At 47.9% G+C, this 19161-nt stretch overlaps 1 protein-coding gene across 1 annotated transcript in view; it reads left to right on the forward strand.

The window, feature by feature from the left end:
• Positions 1-19161, forward strand: part of COL23A1 (collagen type XXIII alpha 1 chain) — a gene marked incomplete at both ends in the record, with an annotated part of 151066 nt that overhangs the window by 127839 nt on the left and 4066 nt on the right. Inside the window, 23 exon segments of the mRNA XM_079542266.1 lie at positions 612-638; positions 2119-2145; positions 2678-2704; positions 6450-6521; positions 7855-7971; positions 8413-8448; positions 8760-8786; positions 9192-9218; positions 10310-10354; positions 10932-10994; positions 12207-12251; positions 12710-12787; positions 13098-13121; positions 13743-13796; positions 14563-14607; positions 15092-15181; positions 15509-15571; positions 16269-16310; positions 16950-16976; positions 17483-17554; positions 17655-17708; positions 18081-18107; positions 18605-18658. Of these exon segments, the coding sequence (XP_079398392.1) occupies positions 612-638; positions 2119-2145; positions 2678-2704; positions 6450-6521; positions 7855-7971; positions 8413-8448; positions 8760-8786; positions 9192-9218; positions 10310-10354; positions 10932-10994; positions 12207-12251; positions 12710-12787; positions 13098-13121; positions 13743-13796; positions 14563-14607; positions 15092-15181; positions 15509-15571; positions 16269-16310; positions 16950-16976; positions 17483-17554; positions 17655-17708; positions 18081-18107; positions 18605-18658 (1143 nt within the window).

Raw genomic sequence — 19161 nt, forward strand, 5'->3', positions numbered from 1 at the left:
GTGCTAGGAAAGGGAGAGCTGGGGTAGCCCAGAGCTTGGTCCTGCAAACACAGCTGTATTTCTGGTGGAGTGCTGCTGCTGATGGGACAAGCACATAAGATCTGTGGGATGGATGCACCCTTCCTTCCTCACCAGTGAGACACCTGGCCCCATCCATGAGGCTTCCCACTATGATCTGGGGGGGATGGGTGCTCCCTACAGAGTACAGCAGAGCTTTAGCATGTCCTTTGGACAAAGCAGAACAGCACATCCTGCTCCAAGCCTGTGGTGAATCACTCCTGGGACCCCATCAGTTTAACCAAAGCAGTTCTTAGTCCTTAAAAACCTGAGGTAGTCCTGAGTGCTGTGCCAGAACCACGTGCCCCTGTCACTAACCCTGTCGCTTCCTTCCTCACCTCTTTGTGCTCTGCAAGTTGTCACCTCTCGCTCAGCTGCTGTGAAACCTTCTTGCTGGATCGCATGCATGAAGGATGAGGTGTATAAGTAGCATAGCCAAGGATTGTACAGTATGCGAGTAGAGTTTCTCTCAGAGCATGACTGATACTGCTACGTTTGTAAATTGTTGGAGTATTTTATTCTTTAATCATATTGTTTCTTCCATCCCTTTTCAGGGTCCCCTTGGTTTGGATGGCAAACCGGTAAGTAGCAGCACCTGCTGAACGTGTCATCTCTTCCTTCACACTGCTGTGCCATGTCTAGGCAGAATCCCAAATACAACCTGAATCCAGATATTTTCTGTGTGTACAACTGCTTATGGGGCAGATTGCATTTAGAATAATTACACTGTGATCAGTAACACGTGCAAGTTTAAGCCCTGGGCCTGAGTTTTCTTTCTTTTTTTCTCAGAAGCCCTGTGGACGCTCAGTGCTCTATGCTTCTCTTGCTAATTTTTACAGTCGCACACGCACTGATGGTGTTGGCTGAGCACCGGTCAGTGCTGAGTCTTTTCACTGGAAAGCTGCTGCAGGCGTGGCTGCTTCTGGTTTTTGTTTCCCAGTCTCAGTTTGTTCCACGTTCACTAGAGGGCACCATCTGAAATCTTTTCAAGCTTTGGTCCTCGACCAAGTGGTAATTTTTTTTTTTTTTTCTAAAGTCGCTCAGTCTTTGTCTGGAATAACTTCTTGACTACCCTAATTTCTAGCCAGCTAGGGAATATTTTGTTATAGCTTTATGTTGTATGTTTTTTCATAGCTGTGGTTGGGTTTTTTTTGCTTTTTTTTTTTTTTTTATATTGTCTTTGAATTAGCAAAACACCATAATTAAAAAACACCATAATTAAAAGAGTGATGCAAACCTCAGCGCTGCACTCCTTCACCAACAGGGATGCGAGTGGCTGAAGGGGAGGAGGGAGACCTCTGGATGAGCAGCAGGGAGAGCCTGAATGAAAAGCAAACTTAAGAGTGGCCAAACTCAAACCAGACTGCTCACGATCTCTTCCATAAGAGTGAGCGGCCAGCAGGTTTGCTCAGAGCCAAGCTACCAGCAGGAGGGATGCAGTGCGAGGCTGCAGATGCTCCAGCATCACTGCTGACCTCCTGCCTCCTTCTGTGCCGCGCTGCTTCCACGCCGTGTGCTGGACTGAGCAAATGATGCTTGATGGTCTTGTGCTTGAAGGATGTAGAGCAGCACATCAAAGCTCTGCGGCTTCTCTTTGGGGCTGCAGTGTGTCTCTGGCTGTATGTCTTACAGAAAGCTGTTTAGAAGGAATATGACTTATGTCTTCAGCGAATAGGCCAAAGAAAGCAGCCCATCCTCCTTGTTTATTTCAAACAGATGTATAATTGTTGTAATGATATGCTGAGCATGTGTTTTTCTAGAAGTGATTTAATACTTTGAGAAATGTCTTGTATCTATTCAGCATCATCTGCCCCTGAGAGGCTGTCACGCTGCCTGCTCTGCCCAGCCCTTCTCCACTCCTATGCGCCTGCATAGCAGGCAGACCCCCTTGCTGCTTCCCAGCAGTGTGCTGTTTTTGTCCAGCAACGAACTGCTTAAAGCAATAGTTACATGCCTCAGGTTTGTGAACTGGTGAAAGCAATCGGCTTGGTTTTGATACTGGGGTAAGAGTGTATGCATTGATTCCACTGTTTCTGATTTGTTGTCCTTATGTTTTTTCAGGGGCCTCCAGGACCAAAAGGGGAAAAGGTAAAGACTATATTAGCATGCAGTTAATCAGAAACTGCTGCATGTCCTTGTTTTGCTGTGATTCTTTCTGTTCACTTTGCCCATGCACATCCCATACAGCATGGCATTGCCACTTGGTTTGGTTCAGCCATAGAGCTGTGTCAGCACAGGAGCTGAAAGGCTGCGGGCTCCATCTCTCTGTTTGCATGACATCCTCCTGTGAAATTCGAGCAGCCAGGGAATGTCATTACTGTACAGAAAGTGATGTTAGTCCATGCATATGTAGGACATAAGCATTTGCTAGCGGAGCCTTAAAGTTGGAAACAGTCCGTTGTTTCAGATTTATTATGTTTCATCGCCTGCCAGGGCAGAACCATTCCCTATTGTGTTGTCTCCAAGACTTCTCCTCCCTGGTTTTGAATACGTTAAGCAATAGGACCGTTCCCACTTCCCCTGTGTGCTGTTCCCTCGTCCAGCTGACCCCGCGCTCGGTTCCTCGCGTTTGAAATCTGACCTCTAACAGCTGACCTTTGCTGTTCCTCCTGACGCACAGGGTGAAGCAGGGGACATCGGCCCGAGGGTGAGTAGTGACACAGTGTGTTGTTTCACTCCCAATTCTGGTTGGGTTTGGTCACTGTGCAAAGCGTGCAACTCTGTCCACGCGGTGGTTCTGGAAATGCTTTGTTTTGCCGTTGAAGCTCTTCACATTGTTTCAGTCTAACCATGAGAATGGGGAAAGGAGCTGAAGATCTTCACGGGCCTCATTAAGAGTTTCACGTGCCTTCCTATCCCTCATTCCTTCTTTCCATGTCAGAGATGTTCTCCTCTCAAAGCTGTGCTCCTTGTCTGCTGGCGTCAAAGAACCAGTACATGATGGAAGTCGTAGCTCCCAAGGCAAGGTGCTGTGTTGGGTGGGGTGGAGATCTGTCCTCTCTTGCTGGGAAAAGGGTGATGTGCAGGCAGTGCCTAGGCTGCCTGTGATTGAGAATGAAGGCTGTTAAAAGGTGAGGGGGAAATTGTTCTGTCTATAACGTAGATGGAGTTTTCTGCAGAGGGCAGTGGTTGATGTTGGCCGGAGATGCATCAGGGCCATTTTTCCTTTTTCTGCTCGAGGCTGTTAAGTGCTTTTTGGTGTCATTTTTTTTCCCAAAGCAGCTCCACGGGTGTGTCTGGAAATGTCACCCCTGGGCTTCAAGAGCCCCTAAAATTCCCCAGCCAGATTTATTCCTGCACAGCTGTGGGGGGGTTCAGTGTAAGATCTCAGCCTTGTTCTGAGTGCCCACCCACCCTCAAAAAAGGCTTTCAAAGACAATTCAGCTGCACATGGCTGTGAGTCTTTGCTCCCTGACTGGGGCTGTAGGTTATTTCTGTTGGGAAGGGTAGGTGTGGGGTCGGTGATTTGCTTGGTGCTGGAGGTGCTCACGAGGCTTTGGAGCTCCAGGTCTCATGCTGCCAGGTAAGCAGGGGGCCTGACTGCTGCCTGCAGCCCCCATCCTGCTGCAGAGCAGTGGGCAGAGGCCTGGGCTGGGCTTGCAGACATGAACTTGCACCAGCTTCCACAGCAGTGTTTGTCTAATATTTTAATCTACCAATAATTATGTGCTTATTTTCCCATGGTTGATCTTTGTTCAGATTTTATTTTATTCTTGTATCATCTTGTTCTTATTTATGCGTATTTTATATGCATATATATTCACATATATATTACACAAGAATAAGAAAAAGGCTGGACCAAGTAGGTCTACCAACCAGTGCCTGGCTGTGAAAATCGTGCTGTTCTATCTCCAGCTTTCAGGGCTGGGTTGGATATGAAACTTATTGATACCATCTGGCCCAGATTATTTTTTATTTCGTAGTTTAATCTATCTTCTTCCTTGAGTTTCGGTGGTAGCTTTGTTGAGCTGATTTTGAAAGATGTCACAGCAAGTCATCACATCAACGGGAAGATAAATAACTCTGGCTGTATCCAGCACTGTGTGCTCACAAATGTGTCTATGGGAGGTGGGGCTGGGACAGTGCGTGTCACTGAACACAAGCATGTTATCCCCAGGAATGGCAGATTAAAAGAAAATAGCACTTGGGTTGGTTTTGGAGGGACTGCACGCGATGGAGGTGAGATGAGGATACTGGGGAACAGCTACTGGACGTGTTGGTGTCTGCTGTTGTATCTGTCCCTAATTAATACCTGCCAGCAGCATGGATACGTGGTTATTACACACAGGAGCATGGCTCGTGTCAATACTGGGGGTGAGTTTTGGAGGCAGCAGTTCCTGTTGGGCTGTCCCAGGCAAAACCCAATGGTAAAACTGAGCATTTGAGGGCCTGCAAAGGGCGCTGTGGGACTGTGCCTAACCAGGCAGGGAACAAACATACCCAGCACTGGTGCAATGCCCCTGGGTGCACTGATGGGGAGAAAGTAAGAGCACACGTCCTCTCTGTTCTGGGGAGGAAAGAAGGAGCCAAAGCAGGATGCTGTCAGAGCTGGGACCTCTGTGCCCTGCAATTCATGCTGGTTTCTCTCTTAAACACTTCCTTACACCTCTAAACAGCTTCATAATCCAGGACGGCCGCTCTGGATTTATTACCCTGGCTTAGCTGATCCTGTTCTCACTGGCAATGCAGACGTTTGGACAAATGATGGGATTTGATGAACTTTGCACATCTGGGTTGTGCATGTGGCAGTGGTGCCAGATTGGCTCTCAAGGAGAGAAGAGGGGCTTCAACACAAGCCTGTCCTCACGTGTCTTAAAGAATCCCAAGTATAACTTCTGACAGGCACCACGGGTGGGAGTCACTGGAGGAGGTGAGGTGAAGGAAGAGCAAGGATTGTGAGCTTTGCCAAAATGTCTCAGGCATTTTACTGCTGAGATGAGGCAGCTCGGGGACAACGGCAGTGCGGCATCACCAGGTTTTATCCGGTGTCCAGGTGCCTGGCAAAGGTGACCTGAGGCTGTTGGCTCTCTAGCTTTGCTTCCCAGTGCCTCTGCCTCGTGTTGCAGAGAAAAGGGCCCATGCTCCATAGCCCATGAGGTGCTCTCCTGCTTAATGGCCGGGGACTGTCCCAGCAGCGTCAGCTTCTGAGCTGTTGTGGAGTTAAACCTGGTGCAGCTGAACAGCTGTGGGCTCAGCAAGTGAAAAGGGGCTTTTTCTCTCTTTATGCAAAAAGAAAGATGCTTGCTGAGCTCAAATTGCAGGTTAAGAGCTCAGCACGTGGAGTGTCCTGCAGGGCTCACCGTGACAGCCATTGTGGAAATGTACAGATCTTTATAGTATTTACTTATTTTGAATCATGATGTTGAAATAGCTAAATCGCATACTCTGAAGCTGACAAATGTCAGTGTTCATGGTTTCTTTTCTCTGAGGCCACATTGCTGCACAAGGTCAGATCCAACAGCCCAAATGCCTCAGGGCCAGTGCAGTTTGGGGCAGCTCTGGCTTACTGTGTGCTCCCCTGGCACCCTCCTCTCTGTAGTCCAGATGTTTGCAGAGCCAGAGATGACATCTCTGCATTTCATGGCCCTAGGGGCAATCACCATCCTTAGCAGGAATCATTTAAAATAAAATGTGCAAGGGCTCTGTGACACCATTAATGTGGATGAGTTTCATCTCAGTTTTACCCTTTAGGATTTGAACATTATTCCTTTCCAGAATGGCTGTATTTGAGTGAGGGCTGAGCTAAAGCCTCTCTGCAGAGTGAAAATCCTCTTTCCTGGAGGACGTGCTGCTTGCTCAGTCTCTCCTCTTGCGGTCTTCTGATGGATGAACCCTGGACTGGATGTGGAAAAGGGAGCAAGCAAAAACAGTCTGAGAAAGGAAACCTACTGCTTCTCTCTAGATAAGTGGGAAGGCTGAAAGACAATAGCAATGACTACTGACATGGTCTGAATACATTGTTTTTGCATCATATAAATCAGAGAGATTTATCAGTGTTTTGCAGGCTGGTGAATACATCAGTATTCATTTTAGCCCGAAAAAAAAAGATAATATTTGGTCTCTGGAGAAATGCTGGGATATATCCCATGTGGTTTTTACTGGAAAATGCTCTGCATTCTGAAGAAGAGTCCTGCAGTAGAGAATCGTCCATACCCAGCAGCCCTGAATGTCCTATTGTGCAGTAAGCTCATGAAAGGAGATTTGTTCTGCTGTGTCTACTTACTGATAGTGCGTCCAGAATTTTAAAGCCACCTAGACCTACTCCTCTTATATCAATTAATTATTGAAGAGAAGTTGTTGTGCATTTTATGGCCTTTCAAACTCACTCTTTGCTGTGCTTGCATCCTAAATTCTTGCTCTTTCCTCTTCCTCCTTCCCCTGCACTGTGCTAGATGGTTTTCCCTCGCCTCAATCACGGATTTCTGGCTAACGATCAGCTGGTCTTTAGCCGCCGGGTGCTTAAGGTAGACGTATCAAATCTGCTGCCTCTGGTTTGCTGTGTTTGTCTGAGCTGCTTTTGTTCCCTCGTTCTGGCTGATGGCGCACTGGTGCTGTTTGGAATTGTCACTGCCATGGAGCACTCAGAGGTGCCTGCAAGGAGCAGCTGGGGTGAGCCCTGTCAGAATTCAGGGGGAGTTTTGGCAAAGCAAGGAGACATAAAAGTGATGGTGTTTCAGCATTTGGTCCTTTATGGGAAGCGGGGATCATGCAGCAAACCCCATAAATGTTCATAGGGCGTATGGACAATGCTGGTATCAAAGTAAAGTGCACTAAAATGCAATTGCTTAAATCCCCATGCTCTAAATGTGACTTTTTAATTAGGTAAAATTCAGTGGGAGACTCTTGTCACCATTGGATGCAGCGTTCAGGATTAGCAGATAGGGTCTTTAAAAATCACGCGAGTGATTTAGGAGCGCAGATCTCGTTGAAAGGCAGCGGGGTTTGTGCTGCTGAGTCACTTAAGGACTTCTGAAAATCCCACACTTGTCTGTGATTTGAGGGTGGACCACATATTAAATACAGTCCTGTTGGTGCCTCGCTGGTAACCCATCCAGATGTTGCTAAAAGATTTATGGCACAGCCTTTCCATGAGGATTTCCATTGTGTAGCCACATGTCGGAACCGCGGTGGCCGGCGGCGGGTTGCAGCGCTCCCCTTGCACAGCGTGCACCAAACCTTTGCAATCACAAGGAGAGGCAGTGGCTGCTTTCTTCCCTTGCATCCCAGTAGGATGTCAGCTGAGCTGGATGTTAATATAGGACTTTGGCTGTATTTAAAGTTTACTACTAAGAACTGCTTTTTTTGGGGGGGGGCGAGATTTTTTTTGTGTGGTCTGCTAAGGTCTGGACTTGTGTGCATGATCCATGCCAGCATGTTGTTGGGTTTCATTTATTTCTGGGTATGTTGAATTGGTGGATTCTATGCAGATGGTCGCTGGGGAAAGGCTTAATGAGATGAAACCATGTTGGAAGGCATTGAGCAAAATTCCATTTGAGGAACTAGACTCAAAGGTCTTGGAGCAGCTCTGAGCTTGCTCTTAGCCTTCCTAATTGGCTGCTGCAATTAACCCCTCTGGGATCATAGAATCATAGAATTGCTCAGGTTGGAAAAGACCTCACAGATCATCGAGTCCAACCACAACCCGACCATACTACCCTCATTCTAACATGGCAGAGATCAAGTTGCCCATGGCCTGGGGATGCAATGCATGTGTTGTGGGCACCCTCTGGTCAATACCAAGCTGCTGTGCTTGCCCGTGCTGCTTCATCTCACCATATCTGTGTGAACTTCTTCCAGGGTGATCAAGGTCGAGATGGAGCCACTGGCCCCCCTGGTCCACCAGGACCCCCAGGTGCCCGGGGGCCTCCTGGTGACACAGGAAAGGATGGCCCAAGAGGACCTCAAGGCCCCCCTGTAAGGACCAGAGATGTGCAGTGGGCACATGCTGTGTGGTCCCCAGTCTAGTGAGGGAGCGGAGAATTAAGAGCATCCCCTTCCCCATCCCAAATGCTGTGTCCCCAGTGCTGGTGGCTGCTTGCATTGCAGAGCCTTGGGTCTCGAGGTGAGGAAGCAGAGGGAGGTTTCCATCTTCAGCTCTGGAGAAAAGAGCTGGACCCGGAGCGTGTGTTTGTGGCCACCAGCTGTAATGCAGAGAGCCCAAGGGGGATCTCCTCAGTGATTTGTAGGCATCAGAAGACCTGTTGCAAATCTCCAGATCACTGGCAATACATTTAATAAAGAAATAAGCTGAAACACAATGCTGTTGGATGGCCTGATCACTGAGTATTGAGAATGAGGAATGAATGACAGGTATTTCCAGGTCTTGTTTCTTTTGTTTCTTTTTTTTTTTTGTAGGGTCTTAAAGGCGAGCCAGGGGACGACGGCCTTGTGGTTAGTATTGCACGAAGGTGTTCCTATTGCACTGCCCAGGACATCCCTCGCTCCGTGTGCTGCTTGCTCTGCACTGGGTGCTTTCATGTCTTTGCGTATTGATGCCAAAAATTGTAATGCATAGAACGCACAAGTAAAAATATATACGTGTATCTATTTGCTAGTTGTTGTTGGGAGCATGGTTCTATTTATAAGGGAGGATGAAAAGCTGGCATCTGCATCATTTTTTTCATGGGGATGAAAATATTCCTGGACGTGTCTGTATTCTGTTTTGCTCTATAAGTATAACAAACTGATTTTTCATTCCATAGGGTGCCAGGGGACCCCCGGGGCCAAAGGTGGGTGATCAGCATTTTAACAAGAATTCTTGACATATTTCTGTAGAAGAGGAGTAGAAATGCACACACACATTTCACAGTGGAATTGTTCTCATCCGTATTGATCACATACTGAATTTCTGCACTACTGAATTAACCATTGACTTGAAGTTGTCTGAGTGTGCACAATACACAGAAAGCACAGCCCCTGCCCTTGGTAAAACCTTGAAATGGGGTGGGGTAGGAGCTGTGGGAGTTAGAGGTCAGCGTGCTGTAGGAACGTGCTTCCTTCCAGTTTGGGAGCATGGAGTTGACCAACGCAAGCAACAAATTATTTGAACTTGACAATGAATTTTGAGTATTGGTGCAATTGGCCTTATTTTCTTGTTCCCTAATCTTTCTCCTCTGTGTTTATTGCTTTTGAAGGGCGAGACCGGCATGCAAGGAAAGAAGGTAAAACAGTGACTTTGCTTTACTTTGCTGAGTTCTAGACTAGGGAAACCGCTTCCAGAGGGTGATGGAGAAGCTGCAGTCCTGGCTGCATGTAGCACCCCAGTGCTGTTCCCCAGGGTCCCTCCAGTGTGCTCCACGAAGAGCTGCGACCGCACAACCCCAAAGCGCAGATGCTGCCATGTCAAAGCATGGCTTTCATTACAGCAAACAGGCCAGAAGCTGCAATCACATCTGCCCTGTAGACAAAAAGAATGAAATGCTGGATGCCAAAACAAAGCAGTAGGTCTGAGTCCTTTTGCTCAAATAATTCGAGCTTGACTGAGAAGCTTTTGGAGGATGTTATCTCCCCAAAGGCCCTGTGGTGGGCTCAGTTTCCTGGGAGAGCCCAGGGAGAGGCACGGCCACACACAGTCTCAGTGTGGTCAATTCTCAGGGGCAGGAGAGGAATTTCCCACACTCAGAAGGACAGATGCTCTGTTTGGGTTGGGTGTCAAAGACTGGGAGATGCACGTGTCCAAGTTTTCTGCTGTTGGCCCTATCGAGGAGTGAATAAATCACTGCCTTCATCCAAAACCAAAGTGGTGACAGGGCCCAGGCGTTTCCTCTGGTTGTTTTGCCCCAAAACAGACGTGGCCATGTGCATTTTTCAGATGACAATTTGTGTAAAGTTTTGGTAACTGCCCAGCAAAATTAACCTCTTAAGCACCTACAAGACAGTATTACTTCAGGAGAAGAACAAAGCATGACACATGAAACCCGAAGATCCCCTGGTGTGCTGGTGGTCACAGTGAAGTCCGTGAGGATGAGGGGTAGTTTGCAGGAGGCCTGTAGGAAATTAGCAAGGCTCCCCTATACCCTTTGTGGGTCAAATATATAACTCTGTGGCCATACCCCATACCTGTGAGCAGAGGAGGCCGACACAGAGCTGGATGGGAGCAGAAGACCATGCTGCAGGTTTTTCCTGGCTTCCTGCAAACCCGAATAGAGCTCGGATCTGTGCTCAGGTCAATGAGGGTGAATGAAGAGTTGAACCCAGATGGCACATGTGTACAGGCCCTCTGTGTTTCACTTGCTGTGTTTTGTTTCATCAGGGTGATGATGGCATTCCAGGGGAACCAGGACTTTCAGGCTCTAAGGTGAGTGTCTGCTCTGTGTCTATCTAATGTGTGTGCTTGGCAGCACCTGTTGTTCTCTGGCTTGCTTGTTGGCACTGCGGTGTGGTTGGGACGTGCTGAGAAATACAATTCTGCCTGAATATGGGAAAAGAACAAAAAAGAGAAAGATGTGTAACTCATCCCTCTGCCTTGGTCAGAAAGCCTGGAGTTTACAACTTGTTGGCTGTTGCAGAGAATTGCCATGGAGAGCCTCCACTTGCGGAAACAATTCAAACAGCATTGCTGGCGATGGCCTGGGCTTTGGGATGGGGCATTGTACCCAGTGGGCTCTCAGTTGGGAGCCTTTGGACTGTAGTTGTGGAGCCAACATTGCAGATGAGCATACAACCTACAGCCCGACTGCTGAGCCTGTAAAGCTCCCCTTCATCTTGAATGTTCCCCATTTTGCACATAGGCAATGTGATACGTTTTAGGCTGAAAACGGAGCTTTCTTCGCTTGTGTTCATAAAAGTAACAATAAAGCAAGAAAACTACAACCTGGAAAAATCTGTTCTGCATCCTAACTATATAGCATTCATCTAAATCATCTTGCTTTCAGGGAGAAAAGGGAAGCACGGGTCTGAAGGGAGAGAATGGCACGGATGGTGCGCCAGGACCCAAGGTGAGTGGCAGCCTGCTGGGGAGGCACTGCATTTTGGCTGGGTTGGTGTCATAAGCCTTTACTGTCTAGAAGTCTCATAAAGTGCCAAAAATGAAACAAATAGGAGATTTTTGAGGAGTATTTTACCCTTTTCTGGCAGCTTAATGAAAGCTGGAGATCCAAAAATCATCTCCTTTAATGTCTTTCGTTGAATTGCCTCTTTTTTCCCCAGATAGCTAAATCTCTGATCACGTTTTGACCTTCATGCATTGATTGTTGTGGTATCGCTTCAAAGTGGAGAGCGCTTATGTGCCTTACTGTTCTACTTATCTTCAGAACTGCAAAGGGATGTAGTAAGACAGTCTTGATATGTTAAGTGGTGATGATATAACATGGACAGCATTCATGAGCCTTTATTCCCTCCTCAGCTGCTTCTTATTTAGTCTGATCTATCCCTGGTCTTTCTGTATTGAGCAGCCATGGCTCCTTGCTAGGCTATACAGGATGCAGAAACGTGGGCTTGGATGACCCTCTCACGTTTTTTGTTTTAAAAACAGGGTAGCAGTGCTTGTTTGTTCCGCCTAGGGTCTGCTGAATTGAAATTTTCCTATGAAGACTTCTTGTGTTTGTATATTTATTATGTGTTACTATCTCAAGGGCTTTAATATGATTCATGAATAGATTTCCATGGGATGGCAGAAGGGGCAGTTCTGAATCCTGAGCTGAACTCCAGGTCACTGCGGTGGGAATATTAAAGCCATTCAAAACTCACAACTTAAAAAATAATAATAAAAAATAACTGGCACAGACTCCTTCCTTAAAGTCGCCCTCAGAAATGGTTTAAACATGTTGGCTGAGACTTTCCACATGCAATATTCAGCCTGAAGCAAGAAGCTGCAGCACAAGGAGCCAGAGCTTGGCATGGCGGGAGCAGCAGGCAGCACTTGTGCAAATGGGATGGATGCTTTCCTGCTGCCAGCTAGCTCCTCCAGCATCACTCTGTGCAAAATGCATTTGCTCTGAAGTCAGATCTGTTGGGCTTTTTGTTTGTTTTGTTGTGTTTTTGGGGGGCTTTTGTTTTGCTGGGTGCATCAGTTCCTTGTTGGCACCATACTTTTTGCCTTGAATCTGAAATGCATGCTGGCATCTCGTGCCATTTAACTTAGTTGTAGGATAAATATTCCACATTTTCCTTGGTGTTTCTGAAACAAAAAATATGATCTGCATTTTCAGGGTGAGCCTGGTGAGAAGGGAGGAGTCGGCTCCATCGGACCCCGGGTATGGATGTTCAGGATTTTCCTTTCAGTGTTCACCATGCCCCAAGCTGCCCCACGCCACCTCCTCCTGTTTAGCATGTTGTCAAATAGTGTAAGGATCAGTTCTGTGTTAGGAAATACAGATGGTGTGTATTAAAATACTACCAAATACTGCCCGTGGAGACAGCGCTGGGAAACGCAGTAAAGTCTGATTTTTCTTATCAGCGTGACCATCCTGTCAACATTTTTCCTTTGTTGTAAGAAGCTGTCAATAGGGTTACTCAATGATTTTGATGCACCCCTCCGTTACGTACGTTTGTAGGCTTTTGAGGTTTGGATGGATGACAGCTGTCTATCTAGGAGCTCATTACATTGGTGCCTGGTAATTCCCCCCCAGACACTGGGCTGCTGGGTCCCTGCTGTCACACAGCCTGGTTCTCAGGTGCTGCAAAAACTAAACAGGTTTGTCCTCGGTTGCAGGGTCCCCCTGGCCTGAAAGGGGAACAGGGTGACACGGTGGTGATCGACTACGACGGCCGCATCCTGGATGCACTCAAGGTGAGCTGGTTCCTGGGGGTGGCAGGGAGGGGCTGAAGTCCTATGCTATTTCTCCTTCCTGAGGTCTTAGCGCAGAGCCAGCCCAGAGGGCAGGGTTTATTCCACCCTGTGCGTGGCTTTCACTGCCAATTGTCTCTTGTTTGGGTGTCCTTGAAGGCAGTGGGAGGATGGGGTGCAGTGCCTGGGTGCTAACCTGCCCCAGCGCCTGCCAGGCCTCTCCCTGCTGCTTGTGTTAGGATAAAAGAAGGCGAACAGAATAAATACTTAATTACAGACACATTTGAGAACCATCCTAATTGTTTTATAACAGGCTGCAGGGATACACAAAGTGGTGGTAATTACCATTTGCCAGATGTCTGCACGGTTTGCTCTGACAGGAGCACGGCATGCAGCTCCGTGAGTGGAGGCTGTGGATGGAGCTCCTCGGGGCGGCCCCAGCAGATGCAGCAGGGTCCATCTGCAGGACGTCCCTGTGTGTGCATGGGGACATGGCTGAGAGCACACCACACTGCTCGGCCATAGGCGTTCTGCTTGTTGTTGTCTGTTTGCACGCTTACCATATGTGGGAAGAGAGCTTGGAGAAGCGATTGCTTTACGCAGCTTCCAGTGTGATTAACATGGTAGTGTTTGAAGGACAAAAGGTGTGACATGGGGTTATTTTTCAGCTGGGAGACCGTGAGTTTGCTGTTTGAGATGACTTGCACCTCGCAACGTAAGGTGTTCTGTGCTCTCTGTACCCAGCAGAATGCAAACAATGCAATCAAATGTGGGGCTGTGCTGACACCCCACAGCACCCTGCCTGCTGCATGGCTCGGGGCATGTGTTCTCTTTCACCAGCACCCTCAGTGCCAGGGGCTGAGCTCACGGGTGTGTTTGTGCTGGCACTGAGCACACCGTGTGCTCTGTGGAAGGCGAAGCAGTTGTGCTCATGCTTCTTCTGTTGGCTGTTTTTTAGGGCTCGCCAGGTCCCCCAGGGCCACCGGGCCCACAGGGAGCTCCAGGCCCCAAGGTAAGGCTGACCGCCAGTGCAGGCTGTGCTGTTGACAGAGCTGGATGTTTATTAGTGGCTCTCATGTCATAAGACTGGGCAAATGTCTGCTAAAACAAGGCAAGACTTGGGGCTTGTATAGTGAAGGAAATTATGCTTCCTTAACGCTTCCTCTAGCTGAAAAAGCAAGTTTTCATACAGCAGCCAAGAAGGGCTCTCCTTTCCTTGGTTCTTGGTCCCCTACAGACGCACATGTCCCAGGAAGGAATCCATCTCTGCCCTACACCTGAGGGCTGAAATCCTGGTTGGTCTGGTACTTTACATGGGACAGGAGAGAGAAGAAAATGGGGGAAAATGCCTGAGTTGGGTTTGGGAGCGTCACAGGTTGCAGTATGAGCTCACCTCCTGCCCCACACCGACATGCTGGGGCAGTGCCTGCACCCTGCCACTGTGCCCCTGCTGCACTGCCACTACCCTTGTTCATAACTGATCACCAGTAACTTACTGTCAGCTATAGTTTTCTTTAAAAGAAGGCTTAATTTGTTTACCAGTGTGTGTCAGCACATGGGAAAGGGCAGGATTTTGGTGCTGCCCATCCTCAGCCCAGGTTGTGCTGGGCCGATGAAGCCCATCAGATCTGGGTGTCATCCTCACCGCTGCTCCTCACACTCCGATGCTGAGCCTATAGCCACCATAAATGAGTAACTTCTTTCCTTGCAAAATGTCTTCCTAGGATTATTTACTGATTTAATTTACTGTTGGCTCTGCTTTCTTTGTGTTGCTTCAGGGGGAACTGGGCCTGCCAGGTCCACCTGGACTGGATGGAGAAAAGGTACACAGCATGGTTGGACTGGGTGGAATGGTGCAGGAGAGCGCTCAGGAGCTGAGTTAGAGAGAAGTGACCTGCGTGTCTGTGGTGGCTGCCCCTGTGAAAGCCAGCATCAGCCTGCCCCTACAGCCCTACAACGCTGCACCTCCCTGAGTTAAACACTCAGCTCTGAGCACGCAGATGATGCTCTTGTCCACATCTGCTTAGTTAAATGGGCTACTTTTACAAGTTGTGAGACAGTCTCAAATTCTGACATAAACCTTCCAAAACCTAATTGCTGCATTCTTTGCTGTGGCCAAGCGAAATTCTGCTGTGTCTGCAAAATCAGTATGTGTGAGTTTTAACATTAAAACATGTTTTCACGAGTTGGCGCTGCAATGAGGGGGGGGAAAAAGAGCAACACAGCAGAGAGGCAGAAACAGGTTGGTTGTCTGTTGATTTGGTTGGTTCTCTTCAACACCCGTATCTGTGTTCTGTAAAATTCTAGGGTCCCAAAGGAGCTAAGGGTGACCAAGGCAGTGCAGGGGTCACAGGACCGAAAGGAGAGACTGGAGAAATGGGCTTATCAGGTCCACCGGTATGTCTGTGTGCTGCAGTGCATTGATTCCTGCAAGTCTTGGAGCGTGGTTGGGTTTTGTTGAGCTGGACAGTGGGCTGTCCACACTACACTGCTTCAGGTGGAGGAAGTGGGGACTTGGAGTGTTCCTAACTAATAATGCTGATAGTGGCTTTCTTCAGAATAAATGAAATGTGTGCTCCAGCCTGGGGAAAACCTCCTTTTCTCAAATAGCTCCGCAGCTATTGCTGGAGCAAGGGAAGATGGCGTTCAGGAGAAGACAAATGCATTTTTCTCTTGTTCTTTCTGGGAGATGAGACACTTCAGTGCAAAATCCGTATCTTTCAGGGAGCAGATGGGCCAAAAGGAGACAAAGGAGACACTGGATCACCGTGTTTGCAGAACAACCACGTAAGGCACTGACACCACGCAGCCTCTTCCATGAGGCAAGGGCAGGGGAAGTTGGTGTGTGCATCAGTGCAGAGCACAGGACAGACCTTCTGCATGAGAACTTTGGGATGCCTCTAAATGGGGTTTGTGTATTAGGGAAGGTGAGGGAAATGATCAGGCACTGTGTAGGCACTTCGGACATTGCTTTGGTAATTGAGATGTTGAATGCTATTTTGTTTTGCTCTAAAAACATACTGTGCTTTGTGCTGTTTTTATAGGGCTCCTGCTTTTTTCTTTTTTCACGCCTTGTGCTTAGTATCAAAATTCATAAACTTTTTTTTAGGTGTTTATTAATGACATATGAGCTCTAATTCTGATTTTTTATTTTTTTTTTTTCTAAACAAAAAGGCTGGTTTGTGTCCATATGGAAAATGACCTCATTTTCCATTGAATCTATTTTGCAACTAGCAAATGTACTGAGTAGCATGGCCCACGCCTCTCATTTCTGAGGCCAGCCTGATCTGTGTGCTTACTGAGATCCATTTACCTACAAATTCTACGGGCACCTCTTTGGTTAGCAGATACCTGGATTACCTCTATTAAATTAGAGGGCAGGCTACAGCAGTCCTGCGCTGTGTGAGGTTTTCCTGAGCTGCCTGCTTTCTCTGTGTCCCCGTTCCCAGCCCCATTAACGTGCCATTTAATTTCTTTCATGCAGATCATCCCAGAGCCAGGACCGCCCGGATTGCCCGGCCCCATGGTAGGATGATGGGACACTGGCATGCGCAATAGAACAGAGCTGCAGAGTTATACCATGCAATTAGTGAAAGGAAAGAGGGTGTTTTTGTTCTGTTTAATCTGGGCTGCTGTCAATTTGGGTTCCCCACCACTGTGGTGTTGATATTCCCACAAATTTGCCCGGGTCAGTTTTTTTTTTTGCCACTGATTGCAGCAGGAGAGGATGTGGGCAGTGATGTGAATACACATAGTCATTTTCAGTGCAGGTTTCTGAGGTGTTTGGTATCTACAGTGTTCCAAAAGGCCGAGGAGCTGCCAAGGGAGTCAGGAAAGCTGGGAGACCTTCACTGGTCCATGGGCACCTCGGGGAGACCACGCAGGGAAATGCTTCACAACCACACAGCGTTTCTGCACTGCTGCACAGCTCTCCCTCCAGAGCTGACTCTTCAGCATTTTATTGTTGTGTGTTACGCAACACAGCCTTTTACAGTTCCTTCCCACTGATTTGACGTAGGAGAACCAAATAAACTACCACCTGTCTTGAAAAAGAAATATTTAGCTATTGTCAGCCCGTAACTTTAGCAAGAAGCGGTTTGGGAAGCAGACGTAGGGGTTTGTTTTTAAATTCTGCTTTTATAATGCACCATTGTCTTTCCTGTAGGGTCCTCCAGGAATCCAGGGGCCTAAAGTAAGTCAATAAATCAAATGTCACCCTCTGTTTCCAGGCTTCCACTGCATTATTTGCAGGACCACAAAGGACTGTCAGCTCTGGGGACTGATTTTTTTTGTCACAGTTTGTGACAACACATCCCTTGATTGTGTTGTTCAGCAGTTGGTGTTTTTGAAAATAAGCCATTCTTCCTTCCAAATACGTTTTATGATCTTAAATTCACTATGGAGTCCTGTCAGCCTGCAGCACATGCAAGTCTGGGTTTCCAAACCCACATACTGAAACCTTTATTTTCAACTCTTTCTTGTATGGTCTGGTCAAGAGGAGAACATTAACAGCAGCAAGGGTTTGAGCTGCTGGGAGGTGTCCTTGCCACAGCTGTGTTTGGGGTTGGTGCAGCGGGTTTTATGCTTGCACTGCTCTGCCTGAGAGCACAATCCTGCTTTTTTGCACCAACTTCCCACCTGAGGCTGTTCCCAAGGCCCGCGTGCTGCTTGGCTGATGCCAGTGTTTCATTTCTGCAGGGCTTGGATGGTGCAAAGGGAGAAAAAGGTGACAGCGGTGAGAAGGGGGAGCAAGGCGATGCGGGCCCAGCTGTGAGTTGTTTCCCCACGTCTCACTTCTGACTGTTGGCAGAACCCAGCCTTACAGCAACTTTCCTAACGCTTTCTTTTCTTTCTTTTAACTGCCTTCAAGGGTCTCCCTGGTGCTCCAGGGCTCATTGGCTTACCTGGTACCAAAGGAGAAAAGGTAATCATTGATGTAGGCCTGCGTTAGATCTCCTTCTCCCTACTGGAGCTCCATAGAAGCTAGGTTATTGATGGCCAAAGCTTTTTCCTGGTCAAAGTTGCTCATTTTACCAACATTCGTCTCCAGAACCTCAGCTCCAATGAGTTGCTGTTTTTTAGCATCTGTCAGCATTTGATGACAGCAGTTGGGTGTAGTGGTTGCTCCCTGAACAACTTGGGAGCACATCGAGCCCAGACAGGCAATGCTGAGTGCACAGACAGGTGTGCAACCCTCACCATCTTCCACCAAACTTAGTATGTCACCAAATGGAAATCTTTGCCTGCTGCACTGAAATCAGTCCAATGTGTCTTGTTTTTGTTTTTACAACTGCAGGGAAAGCCAGGAGAGCCGGGATTAGATGTGAGTATGGAGAAAGTTAATAGTGATGTGTCAAAATGTGAATCACACACATGTGAAGGCCGTCAAGATTGCTTGCTGTTCTCACAAATACACATAACTAACACTTCACAGACTGTTCTCCCTTCTTAGGGCACCCACAGAATGATGTCAGTAGGAAGAGGCGTAACTCACGGCAGCAGTGTTTGGCTGCTCCCACAGCACAGCAGTACTGTGCCACACAGCCTACCACTGCTCAGCTGAAGGTGCTGGGGGGGCTTTCTCTCCCAGTTGAGAATACTTGCATTAGATTCAGGAAAACCAAAATCTCTTATAGATGAAATATTAGCAGGATAGTTAAAGCACTAGCTTTCCCAATAAATTTATGAGATATAAAGACAAAAAAGGAAGAAAATGCCATATTCTTTGCTGGTTGCTTTTGTTGATTTGAGATACTGGGATGTGCACAAAGTAAGCTTACACCCCTTTTCTTTTCCCACCAAAAAAAAAATCCATAACAGGGTTTCCCAGGTCTCAGAGGAGAAAAGGGAGAGAAGAGTGAAAGAGGGGAGAAGGTGAGTGGGGTCATGGCTGTAAGGGTGCTGGTGGGGATGAGCAAGCTGGGGCAGGACTGGCTGCTCCTCTCATGTCCCGCAGCATGGGTTCCCCTCCAGCTCCAGTGTTTTGTGGTTCACAGCTGTAAGCTTCTCCCTCCTTGGCAGCCTGCAAACGTTGGGGGAGCTGGAGCAGCCTAGCAGCTCCAGGTTGGGAAGAATTGCTAGTTTTGGTTTATAGACCTTGAAACTGGGTCCGTCAGGTTTTGTTGCAGGAATCCTTAAATAGATGGGTGCCTGGCTGGTGCCGTGCCGGAAGCTGGTGCTCCAGCAGCGCTGGCAGGGGCTGCCCAACACTCCTTGCTGCCAGATACCAACCTGGTCTCTAGCAGTGACTGGTGACTTAGCCACCCTATTAAATTATTGCTATCCTGCTTTAACTGAAGACTTTCAGTCATTTAATTGCCCAATTAAGGTTGCACCAGTGCAAACATCCCTACTCTGGCTGCCATGTGGGACGCTGC

Source organism: Tetrao urogallus (genome assembly GCF_951394365.1).
Source record: "Tetrao urogallus genome assembly, chromosome: 14".
NCBI classification, from domain to species: domain Eukaryota; kingdom Metazoa; phylum Chordata; class Aves; order Galliformes; family Phasianidae; genus Tetrao; species Tetrao urogallus.